Source organism: Platichthys flesus, chromosome 17 (assembly GCF_949316205.1).
Source record: "Platichthys flesus chromosome 17, fPlaFle2.1, whole genome shotgun sequence".
In the NCBI taxonomy this organism is placed as follows: Eukaryota; Metazoa; Chordata; class Actinopteri; order Pleuronectiformes; family Pleuronectidae; genus Platichthys; species Platichthys flesus.
The window spans coordinates 7,866,347-7,886,607 of record NC_084961.1 but is presented as its reverse complement, the minus strand read 5'-3'; the positions used below and the strand labels follow the sequence as shown (position 1 = coordinate 7,886,607).

The window sequence follows — 20,261 nt, the reverse complement described above, 5'->3', positions numbered from 1 at the left end:
ATGATTCCTGTTTCCACTGTGGGCTACCCAGTGTTGAGTGTTTCATTGATGTGCAGGTGTGGATCAGATTTAATACTGATGCAGTGCGAAAATGCTTCTGTGGACAAATCGTTGAAGATTATTTAAAAAGCAATTTTAGATGAAACGCAGGGTGTGGATGTAGCTAGAGTTTGAAAAGAGGATTAACACCAAAGGAGAGTGATGTGTTTTGAATATTAGAGCATGTTAACATTTCCATGTAACATCCCAAATTTAAATGAACACGATCAGAATCTCTTATAAAGGTTCAGTGTTTAGAATTTAGTAACATCTAGTGGTGAAGTTGCATGTTGCAGCTGAATAGCCCTCACCCAGAACATGACTGAAGCTTTTTCCTTCAGTTGTCATATGTGTGTGTGTTTTTAGTTGGTCCAGTTTAGATTACTGTAGGAGGAGACCCTCTCCCCAGGTAAATATAAAGTATTTAAATATAAAGGGTCCAATCTACGGTAAAGAAACCAGCAATTTGTACAATTTAGATGATCAAACACAAGTGAGGATTTTATATTCATTGTTTTGGTCATAGCAAAAATATTTCTAAACTGATTCAAAACCCTTCATTCACACAGGGAGATGAAAAAAACAAATACAATTCAATAGCAGGATTTGTGTTCCAAGGTTTTTAATTGTGCTTCAGGACAAAGAAAATAAATATCAGTGTTGACAAGCACTGAAACACATTTTAAGCCATGGCGCTGTCAGGCCAGTCTTGAATGCAAGCTGCTCCATGAGCTCAGTCCTTGATGGAGAAGATGATGTTGTGGTGGCACGTTTGCATGTTCCTTTGGAAGGACGGCTTGCTTACTGGGCGACGCTACGGGTCTGATCCATCAGCCTCTTGACGAGGTCCTCCATCTGCTTCTGGAAGTTCTCTACCATGGGCTGTACGTTCTCGGCCAGGGGCTTCATGTGCTCCTCCAGCTTGGCGGCAGCGGCCGTCAGCTGTTCCTGGATCTGGGCGGCCAGTGGCTCCAGCTGGGTCTTCCTATCCTGCACGAAGGTCCTGTGGAGTTAAAAAAATAAAAAAGAAGATAAACCATCATGTATACAAAACAGAAAACAATTAATAACCAGGAAATTGTATATATTTTATGTATATCAGCAACAAGAAATACTCCAAGTATCAAAAGAAGTGTTCATTCAGAACACTGGCCCCTTGTCAGAGTCGTATTGATTTGTCTATTTACCATGTATTTATTGTAACTACAAATTTTCCTAATTATTTAATCTATAAAGATGAATCATAAGTAAATTAATAATTGCTAAATGTAACTAATAACTTATGTCATACTTAAGAGATATGATAGGAATAGTACTAGTATCTGGGATTTGTACTTGATTAAGTGAACTCTGCACTGGTATTTAACAAAGGACAAGGTCCAGTGTGATAAGCAGGGAGAAGATGTGATCATCCTGACCGTGAGTCACAACTGAACCTTGACCTGGTGTGTGAGGGTGCCGGTACCGGGGGGGGGGTCGTTGTACTCACTGAGCCTGTCCGGCGAGGTCCTGGCTGCCAAGGAACGCGCTGACGTCAGCAGTCATCTTGTTCTTCAACTCCTCAAAGTACTGACTGACCTGCTCCAGGTCAGCTGCATCTTGTGCAAAGCTTCCTGCGGGTTTCCGAAGACCGAGAAGAAGAAGGAGTCAGTAAAGGAGAGAGCTTTCTAACAAACAGCAGGGTTGCACCTCCAAACAGTGGCTGTGTGATGGTCGTACCTTGTGCCAGAGCGAGCAGGACGACGGCGGCGATGAGGGAGAATTTCATGGCTGCTGAGTGGAGGAGACCTACAGAGACAAACAGTGCTCAGTTATCATTCTGTGTGGTTGTTGATCTTCCCTTTTATTTACCCTGGATCTAATCACAAAGATCAGTTACACAGTTTGTTTTTCAGATCTACGGAGGCCTCCTGTTGCTCAATCTGATGACTCACTGATCAAAGTTTTCCAGGTATCCCTGTTGTTGTCACATGGGTATTAGATAAATATATAGGTCCTGCGTGTTTGTCCACATCAAACACATTAACTTGTAATCTTTACCTGGCCTATCACAGACATGCAGCAGTTCAGTGGGAGCCTTGAGTTTTAAAAAGAATTAATCACAGATAAGGTCAAGAAAAGAAAAAAGACAATCCTCATGTTTTTTCAACTGCTGTGAGGAATGAGCAGCAAAAGAAACATTTAACCTGGTTTGTGTGGTTTTTTTTTTTATACATTTGGCATTTTCTTTTCTTTTTCATTAGATATTTTAATGTAGAAGAAGAAGAATGAGTAGAAACTTCTGTTGTGGAGAATAAATGACTTCTTGTATATGTTGTATTGATGTATTGCTATAATGGGATGGCCCATATTTATTAATGTTTTTTGTTGTCTTTTCTGTTACTGAATTCCTTGGTGTGTGTTTGTCTCAAATCTGAATGTTTTCAATATCTGTGTCCTGCCTACTACAAACCTCTGTGAGGCAAAACTAAACATTAAATAAAGAAGTTTACTTTATTAATTTGATTTCAACTTGTTGGTCATGATTACGCCATCACTTTGAAAGAACATTCTTCCTTTAAAATCTAGTAAAATTCCGCCCTGGCATCATTTAACATCAGCTTTCCCATTCAAAATGACAAAGACGAATATGTTACTTTCAAAGATTCAAATTAAAATCCAAGTTTTTTGTAAATACTGGAGAAAAAATAGGAAGAATTGTGGGATTTGTGTCCAAGTGTGCCGTGTGGATTTTGAAATAGGAGCAGACTCACCTTTACCGAAGGAGAAGTTGGACCGGATGGTGCCGAGCTATGGGACTCTCAGTCCTCTTATACTCCAGCTCGGTGATGCAGCTGTATGCGAATACGATTGGACAAGATAAAAAGCTGGGACACGATTGGACGTTGGTGCCAGTAAGGGAATCACAGCGCTGACCCTTGCTGCTCATGATGCCACCTGGATAAACCGAGCCAAAGTCCAACAGTCCCTCTGCTGACTGTCCAACATCCATCCTGAGTGCTCATCCTATCACGTTGATTCAACGAAACACTTAATCATCAGCGGCAGCAGCGTCACTGTTACGACACTGAGGCCGGGTGGGTTGCTTACATGAACAAATACAACAACAAATAAGAGAACTGACAGAATGTCTCGTGGTACGTTCGATTTCCACTATGTCCACGTGACCTTTAGATTGTCAAGTACTTTTGGATTAAAAGTACCTGAAAAAGTTGTAAATTTAACTTCATTAATTTCCAATGGAGCGCATATTGTAAATTTTTGTGAAGAAACGAGATCTTTAAATAAAGTTAATCATGAAGTTCTGTTATTAACCATCTAAAGGAGAGACAAGTCATGTTTGTAATACTGATCGGGATCTTTCCACTTTCAAAATGTTACTGTATTTTTGTTGCATTGATTAATTCTAATTATTTGATAAAAAAAAAGTCACATTTACACTTTATATTATGTGATTCTATGATCGCAACTCACCGACCATCAACAAGTATCAACAGCAGGACACAGGAAAAACACTCTTAGTTGCGTTATGACTTAGAATTTCATTTATATCATTACGTGTCACTATGTGTCAGACTCGACAGATAAGTACATAAAGAATAGAGATTAAACGTTGTGACACGTCAGCTGTCTTCAGGCCCAACAGTCCTTAGGAAACCACCTTTAAATCAACTAGATCCACAATTTTATTTGGATCCGCGCCAAAATGTAATGGTTTCTCTCCAGACCCACCTCACACCATTCCACCAAGTTTCATGGAAATCTGATGAAATACAGTTTAAATGTATTCAAAGTATGAGTGAATTGTCATTAAGTTGCACTTTGGAGGGAGAGGTCATGAATTACAGTCAACATGTGGATGTAAACCTTTTACCTTTGCTTCACATCACATCCAGCAGCGTGTTATTGGGACCAGTTTATCTTTATAGTCCTCATAAAGTAATTATTTACAACATGACTTCACCCCAGTCACTTTTTTTTAATATTAACATATGACGAGATATTATAAACAACATGAGCTGTTTGATCAAATGTGAATAATTCTTTATTAATCTGGAAGGAAATTAGATGTTTAACGGTCAGATGAAAATCAACACCAGATGTGGGGATGTTTTTAAACAAGAGAATATTCTCTCTGTACAGAGGCTGTTCACCACGAGTCTTGACTCTGTGAGTAGTTTACGTTGCAACAAATACAGAATGAAAGCTTTAGAAGAGGTGAAACTAGACCCTGACTCTTATTCCAAGATTTGACACTACATTTACACTAAATAATAGAGAGTTATAGTCATCCACATTTATTAGTGTTGGTTCAGGCATGAATGCAGAATGAAAACTCTTGACCAGTTTTGTGTTTGTCCAATTGTTAAAAATGAGTAAAGACAGTAAAAAATACACACTAAAATACTCCAGTAAAAGTCTCAAAATCAACATGTTACCAAAGTAAAAGTTCAAATCAGCAACATTTTCACACACATATGCTAATAGATCCAACCCATCATGTTAATACTGATACAACAAAGTTATATGAGCATGCTACTGGAGTTAAGTCCAGTCCGACCATCAGAGCCATGACCCGTCCAAAGGTCACAAGAAAAATCTGACGTATCATGAGATGGATAATGGTGAAGGAGCGAAGGGAAAAAAGTGGTACTTCAACTGTTATTTTTTTTCTTATGCCTGTTACTAATACTCTAATAGTATAGAAAGGTGACTAGAAACCGAAACCAATTATATAATATAAATGGACTTAGAAACATTAAAGACGTTCTAATGCCCTGTGTGTGTGAAGCCACTGAATGCCTTCATGATCTCTCTCTCTCTCTCTCTCTCTCTCTCTCTCTCTCTCTCTCTCTCTCTCATTTAAATATCGCACTTAAGTTAATATACTTGTTTTCTTTGGTCTTCTGTGGTTTTTGTTTTGTTTACAATGGCTGTTGTTTACAATAGTGATACTTTAACAATAAAAAGAAATGAAATACAGCCCTAAAGTACATTCATGTTTAGGTCAGATGATACTCTGTGGCACCGAGGTATGAAGCCTCGTGCACATTCAAATTAAATGAAGCCTGGTTTATCGCTTTAACTTGATTGTGAGTACATGACTTTAACTCTGAAACAAACACACAGCAACTCATGCAAACTGAGCATTAGATTAGAGCAGATTAAATTACATTAGATTGGTCCAAACGTCATGTGAACGTAAAGCAGTGGAGCTGAGGTTAATCACTGATGTCATGAAATGAGAGGGCGTCCTCCAGCCTCATTATAGTTATGATATATGTCTGTTTCTTCTTCTCCTTCTTCTTTCTGTTGTCTGCTCACTCCATAATGAACCACATCAGACGGGCCTCGTCTTCGTCTGCTCTGGGGGGTTTCAGCCTCACACTTTGCTGTAATTTGTTTAAAATGTGTTTTTTAGTGGAACCAGATGTGCAATGACTGAATGTTTATTATATTGCAGACTCAGCTTTGAAAAACAGGAAGAAAAAAAAAGAATACAGATTCAATCAAAAGCTCCTGAGTTCCTGCTCTGAACTTCTCTGGCTTCCTCCCAGGCCACATCGAGGATGAGAAATTACACAAGGCCCAGAAAGTCGTAAAAAGCTCTTAGGAAGCGCGAGAGGAGGTCCCGTTTCCTCCTTCAGCTATTTGTTTTGTGTGAGGTTGGTGGTCCCACTGACTCACAGTTAAACCCTTTGACTACTCACTAACTACTAACTCAGTTTCTGTCTGAGTGGGTTGAAGAAGTGACCCGAGTGTCTCTCCCTCTCTTGACTAAACGCAGTTATTGTGGCTGCAGGTTTTAATCACATGCTTCAGGCTGCAGAGCTGGAGCCTGAGCCCACACTGGAGTTGTTCTCTGTTGGAGCCACAGGAGAGAACAGAGCAGGCTCAGATTTCTTGGCTTGATATTTCTCTGACTTTTCACTGGTGCCTTCAAGCCCTGTGGAAAATGCAGGAAATATGACAACAACATGCATATAACTTCCATAACTTCCCTCTACCAATTTGCCGAAATGTGGTGTTTACGTATCTATTTGATATGTTATAGTTACAGCATGTTTTCCCTTTTTGTTTATTATACTGTTGCAGTTTATTATAGACTCAAACAACAATAACAAGAAGTCAAACAAACAAGCATTCAGGGCAAATGTACATTTGGATGTTGACCACTTCAGGCAATGATTTGGTACATCTGGCCTTCTTGGGGCCCAGACAAAATGAACGTGAACAGTGACCCAGTTGTAAAGTAGCACATTTTCAGGATTTAAACCTATAGTGGCCTTGTGGCAACAGTGAACATGGTCCAAATGGCACCAAACAAAATTGGGCCACCTTTGGTTGACATGCGGTATTGCTGCTGCTTATTGTGGCCCAGATCTGGCAAACAGGAACATTTGTGTATGTGGGCACAATTGAATTAGTGGAAAACCTGAGTGAGGAATCAGAATGAGCTTTATTTGCCATGTATGTGCACACATACTAGGACTTTGACTCCAGTGTTATTTGCTCTCAGTGTCCTTAAACTTAATGGTCATACAGCAACAACCGACTCCAAAGTCAACGCTGTTGTACAAATAGAGTGAATTACAGTTTCACTCTATTTGTGACAACAATACAGTAGTGTAACACTTCAACAAGCTGAGCAAGGGTTGACACAAACATTTGTGTTGTTCATATACATGCAGTAATTGAATAACACAACAGAAGTGAAGTTATATTTGTACAGTATATACGGTTCACTTAGATTAAAATCAGAAGTGTATATATGTAAACCTGTATTGAGCAACATAATAATAAACAATTGAGATTTGTAGTGGATAACTATTGTTTCAGAGTCCTTGAATTGTTTCTGATACATTAAAAAAGGTTTATTTAACAGTGTGTTTACTATGAATGAAATTAGGAGACATTAGTTAAAGATTAAACATTTTTTTTAAACAGTCTGAATGGAGAGACTCTGTCTGGTGTGCAGCTGTTGTCGGTGAGTGTGGGGAATCCCCGGGGTCAGTGAACGCCTCCTGTGTCTGGGGCAGCCTGGCAGTGAGGATGAGGAGCTGCGGTGAAATGTGTCGAAGACTCGGCTGTGTCTGCTCCATGAGGCGGTGACTGTCTCCAGCCTGATCCCGCCCTGCTCCCCCGGCTCTCACACACCGTGACCGAACCCGAGCCCGTCCCGCAGATCGCCGCACATTCCCCGCACAGCCCGGACCCCGCAGACGTTACGTGTGGACAATGGAATCTCACCTTATGCCGGACAGTATCCGCCCTCAGCGGCTGCAGCCGGGTATCGGATTCGGTTCGGGACCCACCGGGACCCTCCGCTCCTCGTCGCTCCGGCCCGGGGTCACGGTCCCCATCGCGCCGCTGCTGCCGTCCCCGGCCTCCCTGGCCGCGTCCTGCGGGCCTCCCCCGCCACCGCCTCCGCTGCAGTTCCACAGCCTGTACGGCGGCATCGGGGCCGGGCTGGGGCCGGGGGTTGCCGGCCACTGCAACCCGGGGAACCCGGCGGTGCTGAAGGAGGCGGTGGAGGCTGTGGTCCGCAGCTTCGCCAAACACACACAGGGCTACGGCAGAGGTAACGTCCCGCGGGGCCGACGTCCCGTTAACCGCGTGAAATAAGCATGTTTATGTCGGATGTTTCAGGCTGAGTTGGGGAGGGGAGCTGGGGCAGAAAACCACTTTTAGCTGCGCCATTTGTTTGGGAATAGACCAGCAACGTAAAAAAAAAAGACACACTACATTCCTGTGTTTAGTTCCACAGCGTCAAATATCACATGTATCCAGATTGACCTTGTAGATTAAACAGTTCCACTTAATATAACATCACTATCATGTTTTCTAATGATATTTACACAAGCTCACTTCATCACAGGATTAACTACCACGGCTCCGGTTTACATCTGCGAACAATAAACTATTATACATATACATGAGCCACCACACAATACTGATCCTGCCCCGTTAAATGTGATAAGTTAAATGTAATATAGTCAGGTAAGATGACAAAAGAAAGTTGTAAAATCAGCCTTTAAGTTTTAATTGAGAAAAATTGAGTTTATTCATCTTTCAATATGTAGCCAGAATATTTAAATGCACAACAGTCATCAGAGTGTAAGTAAAACCAGATGGATGAAGTTCTTTCAAGGATGAGAGCCTCCTACTCAGAACAGCTTGAGTTTTGAATCTTCTGAAAACATAAAAACTTTTTTAAGGAACGAATAGGCGTGGGAATCACAGGGTAACTCATCATACACGATACTAACACGACACAGCGATTCTGATTGATGTATTAAAAGACAATCATAGAACGATACATCATGATATCGGTCAAACTGAAGAACAGAATAGAAAAGTGCAGGATTTATGTATTTATTCATTACACTTTGGTGTCAGTTTGACTCAATCTGAGATGAAACATAGCCTTAAACTTGCAAAAGTTCAAACAATATTTACATATATTTCAAACTATTGATATTTGCTGTCAGTACATTGATAATTGTGTCTCATGGTTTAATTGTGTATCATTCATGTCATAAAAACAATAAAAAATAACAAAACAATAGAAAGAAAAAGCACAAATAACAAACAACCTCACAACAAACATATTTCATTGCATCATATATCAATATTATATGGAAACATGTTTAAGGCCCCACCAAATAATAATACCATAATAATAAGGGGAAATGCAAATAAGATAAAATAATAATGACTCTATATTCAATTTCACATTCTTTGTAGTTAAATTTACAGCAGAATTGAGATTTAGCTGTAATCTGTGTTAACTTGTCTGCTGACGATCACCTAACGATCCTTGTTTACTGATCTGTAATAAACATGTTGTTTTTCACTGTAACACATTGGCAGGAGGCTTAACACACAACTATTAGACCAAATGCTGCAATAATGTTGGCAGTCACAGCTAAGACAAGTGTTCCTGTCTCGCGCTAATAGGATTTATTCCCAAAAGATTGTCCCTCCCGTCTTCCCTCCTCGATCCCATTTAGGCTACTTAACACCGTCAACATTGGCAGCACCTTAAAGACGCCTCACTGGCTTTATTTGTGCCTTAATGCTCCAATTTCTCTTGTTAGTCTCGGGAGGAAAATGTTGATGTTACGTAAATTGTTGCAAACATTACAAAATAAACACATCGGTCATATTTCAGGATTTTGGTAACAAAAAATGCAGCCACATCGGGGTTATCCACACTTTTTATGTCATACAGTCACCAGTGTGCTGGGACCAGGGATTTACTAGGCATTCATTTTCAGTCAAAACACAATTAAGATGGGTGAATAATTCTTTAAGGTGGAAATAAAAAAAAAGCCCATTTCAGATTTTAGCCCCTAGCTGTGAAAGTGTGAATGGTAACTGCTGCTCTGTGGGGTTGAGCCTGGAGCAGAACCATTGTCACTTTGTAATAAATCATCCTCCACTATCTCCCAGTGTTTCCTGGCGCTTTGTCCTGTAGATTTAAGGAAATGCTCCTTATCAGACTGAAATTAACAGTCTCATTTCAGCTGTGTACCATTTAGATGCTCCAGAAACATGTCAGGAACCGAACATTGTTGGGTTTACTCTCTGTATTGAGGAAACAACATATGCACTATCTCACCACACATCTAGGGCCAACTTGAGTTAAACATTGCATTTTGTTATTTTCAGCAGAGCACAGTATAGATTCATGTCATCTCTTTTGAATCTAACTTACTCAACATTTGGCTGAAAACAAGAGAAACAGTTTATAGTGAGCATTTTACTTTCACACTGTTAAAGCAATAACAGCTTTGGATCACATATTAGTGATTTACCGTGCGAAGACGGGATATGTTTTCTATTTCTATGTTCGTCAAGGCTGCAGCTTTGAAAACAACTGATACTGATCAGGCTCCAGACTCTCTCTCTCTCTCTCTCTCTCTCTCTCTGTGTGTCTGTTTGTGTGTGTCTGTGTGAAAGGGAGCCTCAGTTTGACTGTGTCCGTATCAAACAGCGAGATCTCAGCAGGAAAGAGCCGAGAGGTGACAGAAGTGATAGGGACCTGGATAATGCTGGCTGCGCTCACATCTCCCCGCAGACGCAAACCCAGATCCTTATTTATGGCTCAGTTTCTTTGTTGCTGTTTCCTCTATGATGAACACATGAATGCAACTTTTGCTTATGAAAGTTTCGGGGGTGAGGGGGTGTTTCTTTAAGCGAGCAGCTCTTCTGAGCTCATGCAGAATTTCCTTTAGGCAGCCACATAAATATTTTCAGGGAAAATCCCCTGGCATCCTTGAAATGACCCCCCCCCCCCCCCCCCCAGCCCATCCATCTTAGGGAGGATGTTACGGAGCACGGGGCCAGAGACCGACGGCACTTAGGCTCTGCACAAAAAGCATTTAGATTTCCAGCCACTAAAACATTTTACTTCTAAATAGTGTTAATAATAAAAGTCCGATTTGATATATCTCAGTGTGACGGTTTATTTATATCTGTTCCCTGCAGTCAACGTGGTGGAGGCTTTACAGGAGTTCTGGCAGATGAAGCTGACCAGAGGGGCCGACCTGCGCAACGGAGCTTTAGTTGTTTATGAAATGGTCCCGTCCAACAACCCGCCATATGTCTGCTATGTTAGCCTTCCAGGAGGCAGCTGCTTCGGAAGTTTCCAGGTACAGTCACTGCCCTGTTTCTTTACTGTGTGATGGAGAAAAAAACATTAAGCTACGTGCACATTGAGGCTAACTTAACATAGACTGAAAATAAAGATGGATGACGTGTCTCCACTTCCTCCTGCGAAGAAATAAAGCCAAAACCTCCAAGATATTGAATGATCCATATCCCATCCACCAACATGGAGGAGTTTGGTTCCATGCCAGCCAGCAGGGGGCAATCAAGACGCTTTAGCTTCACTCTTGGGGATGTTTTATAAACATTCAATCCATGATATAAACACTGTTGTTCTCCAGCCTTCTTCACTGTGCAGAACATCTGTTTCTCTGCTTGTATCTGACCGCTGGTGCATGTTCTCTCCACTGTTTGACAGTTCTGTCCCACGAAGGCCGAGGCCAGACGCAGCGCGGCCAAGATCGCCCTCATGAACTCTGTTTTCAATGAACATCCGTCCCGTCGCATCACAGACGACTTCATCGAGAAGAGCGTGAGCGAGGCTCTGGCCTCCTTCAATGTAAGTTACTGTAACAAGCTGAAAGTTGTTGTTTAGGTATCAAGCCGTTGGTCAGTGGGAAGCAAGGCAAAGTCAAGTTTCCAGGACTGCCATACTGGTACCATAGAGGGGCTCCATGTGAGAACGCAAACGTCTGAGCCAGCTGCTTTGAGTGTCTGACCACGACGATCTCCTTCTGCCTTCTTCCTGTTTAGTTCATGTCTGAAAAAGTCTCACGTGACTTGGACGAACTCCCAGTAAGACTCGCGTGTGTCAAGATGGCTCTGATTAAGTCGTATGAAAAACAGATGCAACAAATCTCTGGAGGAAGAAAACGGATTTACGGAAAATAGAAATTTTGAAAGCCAAAATATTGAGGATGTTACAGAGACATTAACAAGATACCCTGTGGCGTAAACAAAGCTGCTCACTGCAAACATGGAGTCGATCTCTTATTCTCAGACAACGTGTGGATCTCATTTTCTTGCTCATAAAAAATTTGCCATACTTTTAAAATTTGAATCTGCATTTCTCACCGACATCCGTAGATCAGAAGAAGAAACGACTGGGAGGACTACAGGGTAAATTATCAATATCAATGTGCATCTGAACTTGTAGTTATCCCCCTCATTGTGTGACGCTGACGTCAAAATGCGAGTATATATGTGAGCCATGAAACCCTATAGGAGTCAAGCATCACACCATATGCTCATTAACCGCTTGCTGTGCTTCACAGGGAAACAGAGAGGAGGCCGACAATCCCAACACGGGGATTGGAGCGTTTCGCTTCATGCTCGAGTCCAACAAAGGAAAATCCATGCTGGAGTTTCAGGTGCATATAAATCAGGAATGTCTGATTCGTGTTAGGTCACATTTAATGCATCTCAGACACAGCTACGCAGCTCGTGGGCGTCTGGTCTGCACGTACATGTTGTGGTAGCCCACACGTGACCTTAGCTAGAAAATGTTGACCTCGTTTCGAACTGGAAAGGAGACGTCTGAAGGCGTGGTTTGAATAACTGCATTACTACATGTTGTGTGCTGTGAGGAGAGATTGGTCTCACGCTGGCTCTGCTGTGTTTGTGTCTCCAGGAGCTGATGACTGTGTTTCAGCTACTGCACTGGAACGGAAGCCTCAAAGCCATGAGAGAGCGACAGTGTTCCCGACAGGTAATGAATGTGAAACTGCCCACTTCCCAGATGGGTTCAATTATCCAAGAACAGTGGTGGTTTTCAGTGAAGTAATTACACGACAGGTCTGCACTGTTCCACATAGATCGACCAATTTCTCCCTCTCAGCATGAGAGCAGTGGCAGGCTGGAAATAATAAGTAAACCAGAGAGGAAGTTCTTTGTTAATCTTAGGTTCCTGAACTAGAATTAAACTCACTGGAGCCCATACAGCTGCCAAGGCCCAACCTCCCCTTAAAGTCAATCAGGCTGCACCAAATTACACACGCTTATTCATATCAGTCCTCTAAATATGCCTCATTGTTTCGTTACTTTACCTTCACTGTACATTTACTTACTCCTTGCAAGGACCCGTTCATCGAGTTGGGAACATTTCTGCCGACATTTAGAGTTGTGTGGTGGTGTGGCCTAGTGGTTAGAGTGGTGGCTCCCCAACAAGAAGGTTGCCGGTTCAAACCCCACTCTTTCCCATCTTCATGCTGAAGTATTCTTGGCAAGATATTGAATCCCTAGATGGCCCCTCATAAATGTTGAGTGTAGTAATTGAAAGTCGCTTTGGACAAAAGCGTCAGCCAAAGGAACATGTAATGTTATTTTTCGGGAACTCTTATTCCGACACTATGTGTATGCCCTGGCAAATTAAATTCCTCTTTAACTGGTTTAATTCAAGCTTTAAAACATGTCTTTTATTTACCTCAGAGTTTAACTTCCTGGTTGGTTATCTGACATGTGAAGCATCAGAGACAATATTTCAACTAAGAGACATTCAAAACCCTTAGTTGAATATTTCATCAGGGAAAAAGGCTTCAGTCCCTCAAACGTTGACCCTTTTATATGCCTGAACTTTGCAGGAGGTGCTGGCCCACTATTCCCACCGGGCTCTGGACGACGACATGCGCACCCAGATGGCGGCCGACTGGGTGAACCGAGAGCAGAGCGTGGCGAGCACCATCGCACAGGAGCTGGCCTCCACAGATCGGGAGCTGGAGGACGCCCGACTGGCGGGCAGAGAACTGCGTTTTTACAAAGAGAAGAAAGACATCCTGATGTTAGCCGTGGGTCAGCTCAATGCGGCCAACACCGCCACCCTGCCGTCACGCTAAGCCCGGCTCGTGGAATCATGCCTTCACACCCCGCAGGATTCCTGTTAACAGTATTGAACATTTCACAGAGATAAAGATGAGTCGTCTGATATCTTAAAACCCTTTGTATCATATGTTTCTTCACGAGGACCAGGTAATCAGCACTTGATTTTACAGTATGCACATCCCACCACCAAACAAACACCTGCCACTACAGCTGTTTCCTCTTTGTGCCTAGTGATTACAGGAAAACTACTTTTCTATATACTACCTGTATACTTGGCGAACTAGCTTACGGGGTAACACATGTTTTTTTTCTTTATTCCAGACTGTAACAAACAAAACCTGCCTTTCATCTGTGAATGTACAGGTCATGAGGTAAAATGACCAACAAACCAAACACGGCTGAGGTGACGATCATTTGTAAATCCGATCAAAGAGTTTCTTTAATGTTGTGGGTGCGTTCACTCGCACATCTCGGGGTCAAAGTGGTAAAAAAGCAGCAAAGAGAATACAAACCAGAATCTTAAAACCCAGACAGCCAGTTACGTGTGACCACTAAGGAGATAATTCTAAAACAGCAATCTAATGGAAGCACATCACAGTGAGATATTCTTTAAGTTTAAGAGCGCAACAGTTACATTATTGAAAAAATACTTCAGCAGGAGACTGAACGCTCCGACAGCAGCTCAGGTTTTTAAAACATCCATCCTTTGTGTGAACTATTCCTGCGTTCATTGACACTAGCTGAATGTTTATTCTCAGTGTGCTCTCAGCTTCTGCAGCTATCCAGGTGAAGCTCCATGACAGAGTTTGTGTTTGTCATCAGAAGAGCTGGTGAGAGTCTCATCGACGTCAACAAACAGTCTCACACAAAAACGAGTCAAAGGATCCTTTTTAACAAGACGATGTACAATGTGTGAGTCACGTGTGAGTCATTGTCGTCAATACTAAACAGCACCAGTGTTTGTGGTTTATGGTTTTCAGGATATTGGAAGCAGAGTTCAGTTCTTAGCTGTGCTGGTGAACGTCCACGAGCTCAAATGTAACTCGCACTTAATCACCTTTTTACATAGAAGGACCTGATCTATTTTATAGTGTAAATGTGATATCCTTTTAATTCCCTGTGTGACATATCTAAAAATGTATTTTTTATTACATTATAAGAATGAAGGCATTTCAAAGAGTCCCTTTTTAAAAACCCTGTGAAAGGGGATTGAGAGTTTAATTAATAATGTGCGGCTCTGGTTCGAAAGAAAAATGTTTGCAGTGAGTTCTGCGAGTTAAACAGCGGGAGGGCTCGTGCTTCTGCTCAATGTTGGATCGTCAACAGCAGAAACTGATTTCATGAAATTCAGGCAGCCTGCAAATTAAAAACAAAGGGGGCAGGAATGTTTGTACGATTAAAGCTAGATCCGTTTGAATATTCTATTGCCGTATTTCTCTCTGGGACCATTGTGCCTTTAAGTAAATTGGTAGCCTGTTGTGGTTAGACTCATTAAACTCCATTTAAATGGGTCTTTAAAAGTTAAAGCTACTCTACTTTACGTCTTTTGTCTTACGTGTAAAGGTGATGTTACGTTACATGTTGTAGTGTGCAGATTACACACTATATTACTGTTACAATACCTTAATATGTTCTTATGAAGGATTTTTTTTTTATCTCACTACGTTTGTTATACATTTATAACCATTATATGTCATTGGTTTGGTACTGGGCTTGCAAAATATGGAGTCAGCTCCACCAAGAGAAACAGGTTTTGTCCTCTCAATACTGAAATGTTTAAAGAGACAGTTGAACTCTATACAGCAGCTTGAATTCAGCCTTGTTCATCTCACATTCGCTCAAAGACTCCCAGCTAAAGATTCTTTTGTCAGTGATTGTATCGTCCCGTGAAGTCCGACTTCATGCTTTAGTGCTGGTGCACTCGTATTGAACGTTTCCAAATGAGCTGGTTACAGGAATGAGGCTGGAGATCTTGAATTATTTGTTTTTGCATTTTTCCTCTTAATTAAGTTGCTTATTGTTATTGTCTGTTTGATTTCTGACAACAAGCCATTCATCTCAGAGCTCCATTCTTCTGACAAATGCCTTTGACCTTTCTTTGTGATCATTATCAATGAAGACTTTTCAAAAACAGTATATTTTTTGCTATCCACTTTATAAAAAAGAAACAAACTTGGGCTTTTCATCTTTTGGCTTTAATGCATGATGTTGTTGATTTCTGTTTTTCTATGTTTCATATTCGATACAGTATTGTTTTTGAAGTGTTCCTGAAGACCATTCTTGTATGTATTTTCTATGAACATTTTGTATCTCATGTTTATAATTTTAGTAGATTTATATGATGTAATAAATTGGCTGATACAAATCTTTACTGGTTTGTCATGTGACTTGTTATGCTGCTTGGTACAAAGATTAGGATAATTTATAACCAGGATTATGTAATGAGATTGCAAATGGTTTAATGGGATAGCGTGTATTTCGTACTAGTTATAAATGGCTTTTCCAGACATTATAGAAAAAGTTCTACATAGTTCCAAATCTATTTTAAAGAATATCATTTTTTTAAGACTGCAATAAAATAATGTGCCCTTTTCACATTAGTCTTAATGGGTAGAAAAGGCAGAGTCCAAATTACAAAAAGATTATGTCTTGATTTAATCCGTATTTAATCTCTCTTCTTCAGTGTTACCAAAATTTACTAACAGCAAAACTAAATGGACCCTAGCCTAATAATTATATCACAATCAATCTCTTGCAGTACAGTGTACTGTTGCTCTACTCACTCCACACCACTGCACAAACATTCTAAGCACTCTAGATTAAACTTATTATCCATGACAACAACCACAAGCAGCCTGAGTCACACAAGAGAACGATCATCAGCCACACAAAGAACAAAAAGTCCTGCAGCAGATGGTGGAGCCCCCACAGTCTGATCTCAACTTCATGGAATCAGTGTGGGATTACATGAGACTTCCTACATCACACCAGAACTTTGGCTTGAGACCATGTACTGTACCTAATGTGTACCCATAGAAACAATGTGTGCAGTGTTTGCTTCACCATGGATAATGTCATGAACCGTTCATTAGCTTTCTAAACCATCCTCACTTTACTTTAACAGGCAAACTCCTTATTCTCTTTTATTTCACTTAAAGGCCCATTTTTTATAAGTGAGTATTCTCAAGGCTTGAGGAGTTAATCTAATTTTACCAACTCTTTTCAATGATTTCCTAATGTATTATTATTATTATTATTATTTCTTTTTAACACATCTGTAACATTTTGAAACTTGTATTTGGACCCCAGTGTTGTGTATTACTGTGTTATCTTCAAATTTTGCCTTCTATTATAAATTTTTAAGTTGTAAAACACTTTGAAACTGTCCTTGCTAACCTTTATTATTATTATTATTTGTAGTAGTAGCAGTATTACTTTTATTATTACTAGTAGTATTGCCATCATTAATAGTATTATTACTGGCAAGGTTGGCGCTGTAGGCGAGATTTCAAATTGGCGCCCCCCAACATACACACGCAAACTGTCTTGCATCCCCAAGAACTTTGGACTGTAAACAGATGCATACACAAGCAGACAAATTTGTAAGCTATAAAAAACAATAAAAATATATAATAAAAAATATAAAAAGAGTCCTGTACTGATGGTATATCATGTCATGTCGACACAAATAAACATTAATGTTGTTCACAATCGGGTTGATTCTTACTTAATATTGTTCTTTCTTCTCCTCCTCTACTCTGCGGTGCTTTCTGAATTGTGCACCTGATAATTGAATCTTTTTTTGATTCATCTTTGACTCTAACCACAGTCTATCCCCGCAGCGTGTACGTCAGGGACAAACCTGAGGCGGAAGCGCAAATTCTGTGCGAGCCGCCACCTGACTGTTTACACAGGGAGCCATCCAGGAGGATGTTGTAGATGCTGGCTTGCCTGTCCACGGAGCCACGGGTGGTGACATCAGCAAATGTCCTTTTGCACCCAAAATGAGTAGGTTTTTATACTTCTCTTTGTATGCATCAGGAACTGTTGTGAAGTGAAATGAAACTCCCTCCTTTTTTTTCTGTTCATGCTGAAATAAAGTGGATTCACTTGGTCTGACGTTTTCGATCACATCTTTATTAAACACCTCATTAGCTTCACACTGCAAACCCTATGGGGGGGAAATGTTTTTTGAGAGAAGATTCCAGATTCATTTACTAGACTGGCACTCAGTAGAGCTCAACAGAGGTTCATCTCTGATCCATGCAGCTTTCCTCTAGCAAGTTGTGTTGTTATTGGTCCAGTAGTTTATTACATAAACCTGTTGACTGACAAATCAGAGATGAAAACATAACCTCCTTAGCGGAGGTAATAAAACCTCCACCCTTTTTTCAAGGACATGTCACCAACATTAATAATTATTAGAAACACAACAGGAAATTAGTAGTATGAAATGTTTTGAGAATATCGTAATAGTTGACGGGTAATTTTCTGTTGGTCGACCTATCAATTCATTTATTAAAAGCTAATTTCCACCTTCTACTTAAGCCTGAAACATGCTTCTGCGTTTTCACGGGCCTGTAAGCGCAAGAGCCCTTCCGGGTCCCTTACGTGCTTATGTATCCCTTCTTACGGCAAAGCTCCGCAAGCTCACTCAGCCCGCAAGGCTGTGATTGGTCTGCTCTACATCCCTTCTGGAGCTGCATTTCCGGTTTCATGCCCCATAATACAGGCAGAAACAACGGAAGATTTTAAAAAGAAGAATGGAAACCGCGAAGAACTCCTGTCGGAAGAGGTCCGAAAATATGAGCACCTTTATAACCTGTCGATGTCCGAGTACAAGGACCTCGGCCTCGGTTGATTTAATGGCCGTACAGACCACCTACGCCTCCGTCTCCTCTCCAGTCGCTTTTCCTGATGACTAATTATAAGAAGTTGCTCTTCAATGTCCAGCAGTTCCATCTCAATCAATTGTCATGGTTCACCGTGTGTTTGTAATGGAGAACACGACTGGTAGAAGGTAAATAAACAGTCAACAACGATTGCCACACCCACAAAGAAGGCGTCTCTCAGGTCGTCTTCGACAAAAAGCATTACTCCGCCTAGTGTTCTGGCGCGGAATTGCTTTGTAAGACGCGCAACGGTTGGGGAAGCATGAATGAAAACGAGTCTTGCGCCACAGCGGCGTGAAAAGACGCAGACGCAGTCGCAGAAGCATGTTTCGTCAGTGGAGCAGGTTGGAAAACTACTCGGTTATTCTCTAACAATAGGTTTTTAAAGCATGATAAATCATCCAGCATCTAAAATCATAAAAATATAAAAGTAACTTCTAAGTAAGGCTGTCAAATATATGTAGTGCAGTAGAAAATATTTTCTCTTAAGTGTGTATCAAAAGCAGCATGAAATGACACGAACACACGCACACGATGATTTGTCCATCTACTTATAGTGCTTAGTTCCTCACGGCAATCATCAGACGGTGTGGCCTAGTCGGTAGAGAGTCTGTTCTACAGTTTGGAAGACCCGGGTTTGTATCCCACTCTTTACCAACTTCAATCTGGCAATATACCGAGCTCTTAAATTAGGCAGGATTTCACCTATTAATTGCTAAATATCTTAAACTATGTAAATTTAAATTAATTAAATATAAAAACAGGAAAAAATTAAATTAAAAAAAAAAAACTCCGCAACTCCTGCACAGTAGGCTTCTGCGCAGAATGTGCGCAGTGGGCTTCTGCGCAGGACCCTAACCCTAACCCTTTATTTTAAAAATAATTTTATTTAATTTAATTGTTTTTATATTTAGTTTAATTTAATTTAAAAAATATATATTTAATTTCATATTACATTTTTCATCATAATCATAATTTGTCCGCGCTGGTTCAGGGGTATATGATGCTGGTCTTCACAGGTGACTAACCTACGCAAACCTGTAGCCGCCACCCCCCCCCCCCCCCCACAGGAGAGTATGTGCTTGTGTGTGTGTGTGTGGCCGTGGCGCTTCCCGGTTCTTCCCGGCACTACGCTGCCGGTGCGAACAGCCCAAGTATTTATCATGGGCGAGGAGAGGAGGCGGAGCGCTTTTCGCGACGCTTCTACCTGCGTTGCGTCCCTGATGGTGTGATGTTAATGTATTGTTTTACATTGCATGTGTCACGTCATGATAAATCAGTCTCTTGTGCCGCCCACTCAGCATTTTGCGTCCTAGGCAACCGCCTATGTCGTCTGTAACAGGAGCCGCCCCTGACTTAGGATATCTTCCTGTAGATCAGGGGTCTTCAACGTTTTTCAGGCCAAGGACCCCCAAATGGTGGACAGATGGAGCAGGGACCCCTATTATATATATATATTGTATAAAATTGTGATTTATATTAAACTGGGCCTAGTGCCATGTATAAACATAGCTACCCTGTTATTGTGCATTCAGTACTAAGCTATTCAAATATTACACGGGTTCATATGTTCATGTTTTTAATTTAAACATGTGCAAGGGTGGCCATGCCACTGCCATTATAAACATATACATCTTGCATACAACACTGAGCTATTAAAGTAATTCACAGATTCATGTTTTTATTTTAAACATGCATGTAGAGGAGACAGTGAATCCTCAAGCCATCTGTGGATGGCACACATACTCCCACATGAGTGAGATGTCAGACCCTGATGGATAGCAAACAACTTATCTAACCTTGGACGGATGGATGTTGTCAGGCAGAGGGTCAAATCAGCCTCACAATATGTTGGATGCATGTTAATGTGTATTTAAAGACATTTAAATATGTGGGAAA

General features: G+C 41.0%; 2 protein-coding genes across 2 annotated transcripts; one reads left to right on the top strand and one right to left on the bottom strand.

The window, feature by feature from the left end:
- Window positions 1-644: 644 nt before the first annotated feature.
- LOC133972409 (type-4 ice-structuring protein-like) lies at window positions 645-2,930 on the bottom strand. The gene is made up of 4 exons (XM_062409853.1): window positions 2,793-2,930; window positions 1,759-1,827; window positions 1,529-1,652; window positions 645-1,042 (listed from the first exon to the last, which is right to left on the bottom strand). Exons 2-4 carry the CDS (start codon window positions 1,805-1,807, stop codon window positions 841-843), a joined length of 375 nt encoding a protein of 124 aa, XP_062265837.1. The 5' UTR covers window positions 1,808-1,827; window positions 2,793-2,930; the 3' UTR covers window positions 645-840.
- A 4,113-nt stretch (window positions 2,931-7,043) lies between these two features.
- lix1l (limb and CNS expressed 1 like) lies at window positions 7,044-15,841 on the top strand. The gene is made up of 6 exons (XM_062409777.1): window positions 7,044-7,621; window positions 10,534-10,697; window positions 11,072-11,212; window positions 11,928-12,023; window positions 12,284-12,361; window positions 13,233-15,841. Exons 1-6 carry the CDS (start codon window positions 7,279-7,281, stop codon window positions 13,482-13,484), a joined length of 1,074 nt encoding a protein of 357 aa, XP_062265761.1. The 5' UTR covers window positions 7,044-7,278; the 3' UTR covers window positions 13,485-15,841.
- The last annotated feature ends 4,420 nt before the right edge of the window (window positions 15,842-20,261 follow it).

What these genes read in the sequence shown, in the direction of transcription:
- LOC133972409 (XM_062409853.1), bottom strand. Translation starts at nt 1,807, where the DNA reads ATGAAATTCTCCCTCATCGCCGCCGTCGTCCTGCTCGCTCTGGCACAA. An exon ending in CCTGCTCGCTCTGGCACAAG is followed by an intron (nt 1,653 to 1,758) that starts GTACGACCATCA and finishes GGAAACCCGCAG; the next exon opens with GAAGCTTTGCACAAGATGCA. An exon ending in GACCTCGCCGGACAGGCTCA is followed by an intron (nt 1,043 to 1,528) that starts GTGAGTACAACG and finishes TTAACTCCACAG; the next exon opens with GACCTTCGTGCAGGATAGGA.
- lix1l (XM_062409777.1), top strand. Translation starts at nt 7,279, where the DNA reads ATGGAATCTCACCTTATGCCGGACAGTATCCGCCCTCAGCGGCTGCAG. An exon ending in CACACAGGGCTACGGCAGAG is followed by an intron (nt 7,622 to 10,533) that starts GTAACGTCCCGC and finishes TGTTCCCTGCAG; the next exon opens with TCAACGTGGTGGAGGCTTTA. An exon ending in AGCGACAGTGTTCCCGACAG is followed by an intron (nt 12,362 to 13,232) that starts GTAATGAATGTG and finishes TGAACTTTGCAG; the next exon opens with GAGGTGCTGGCCCACTATTC.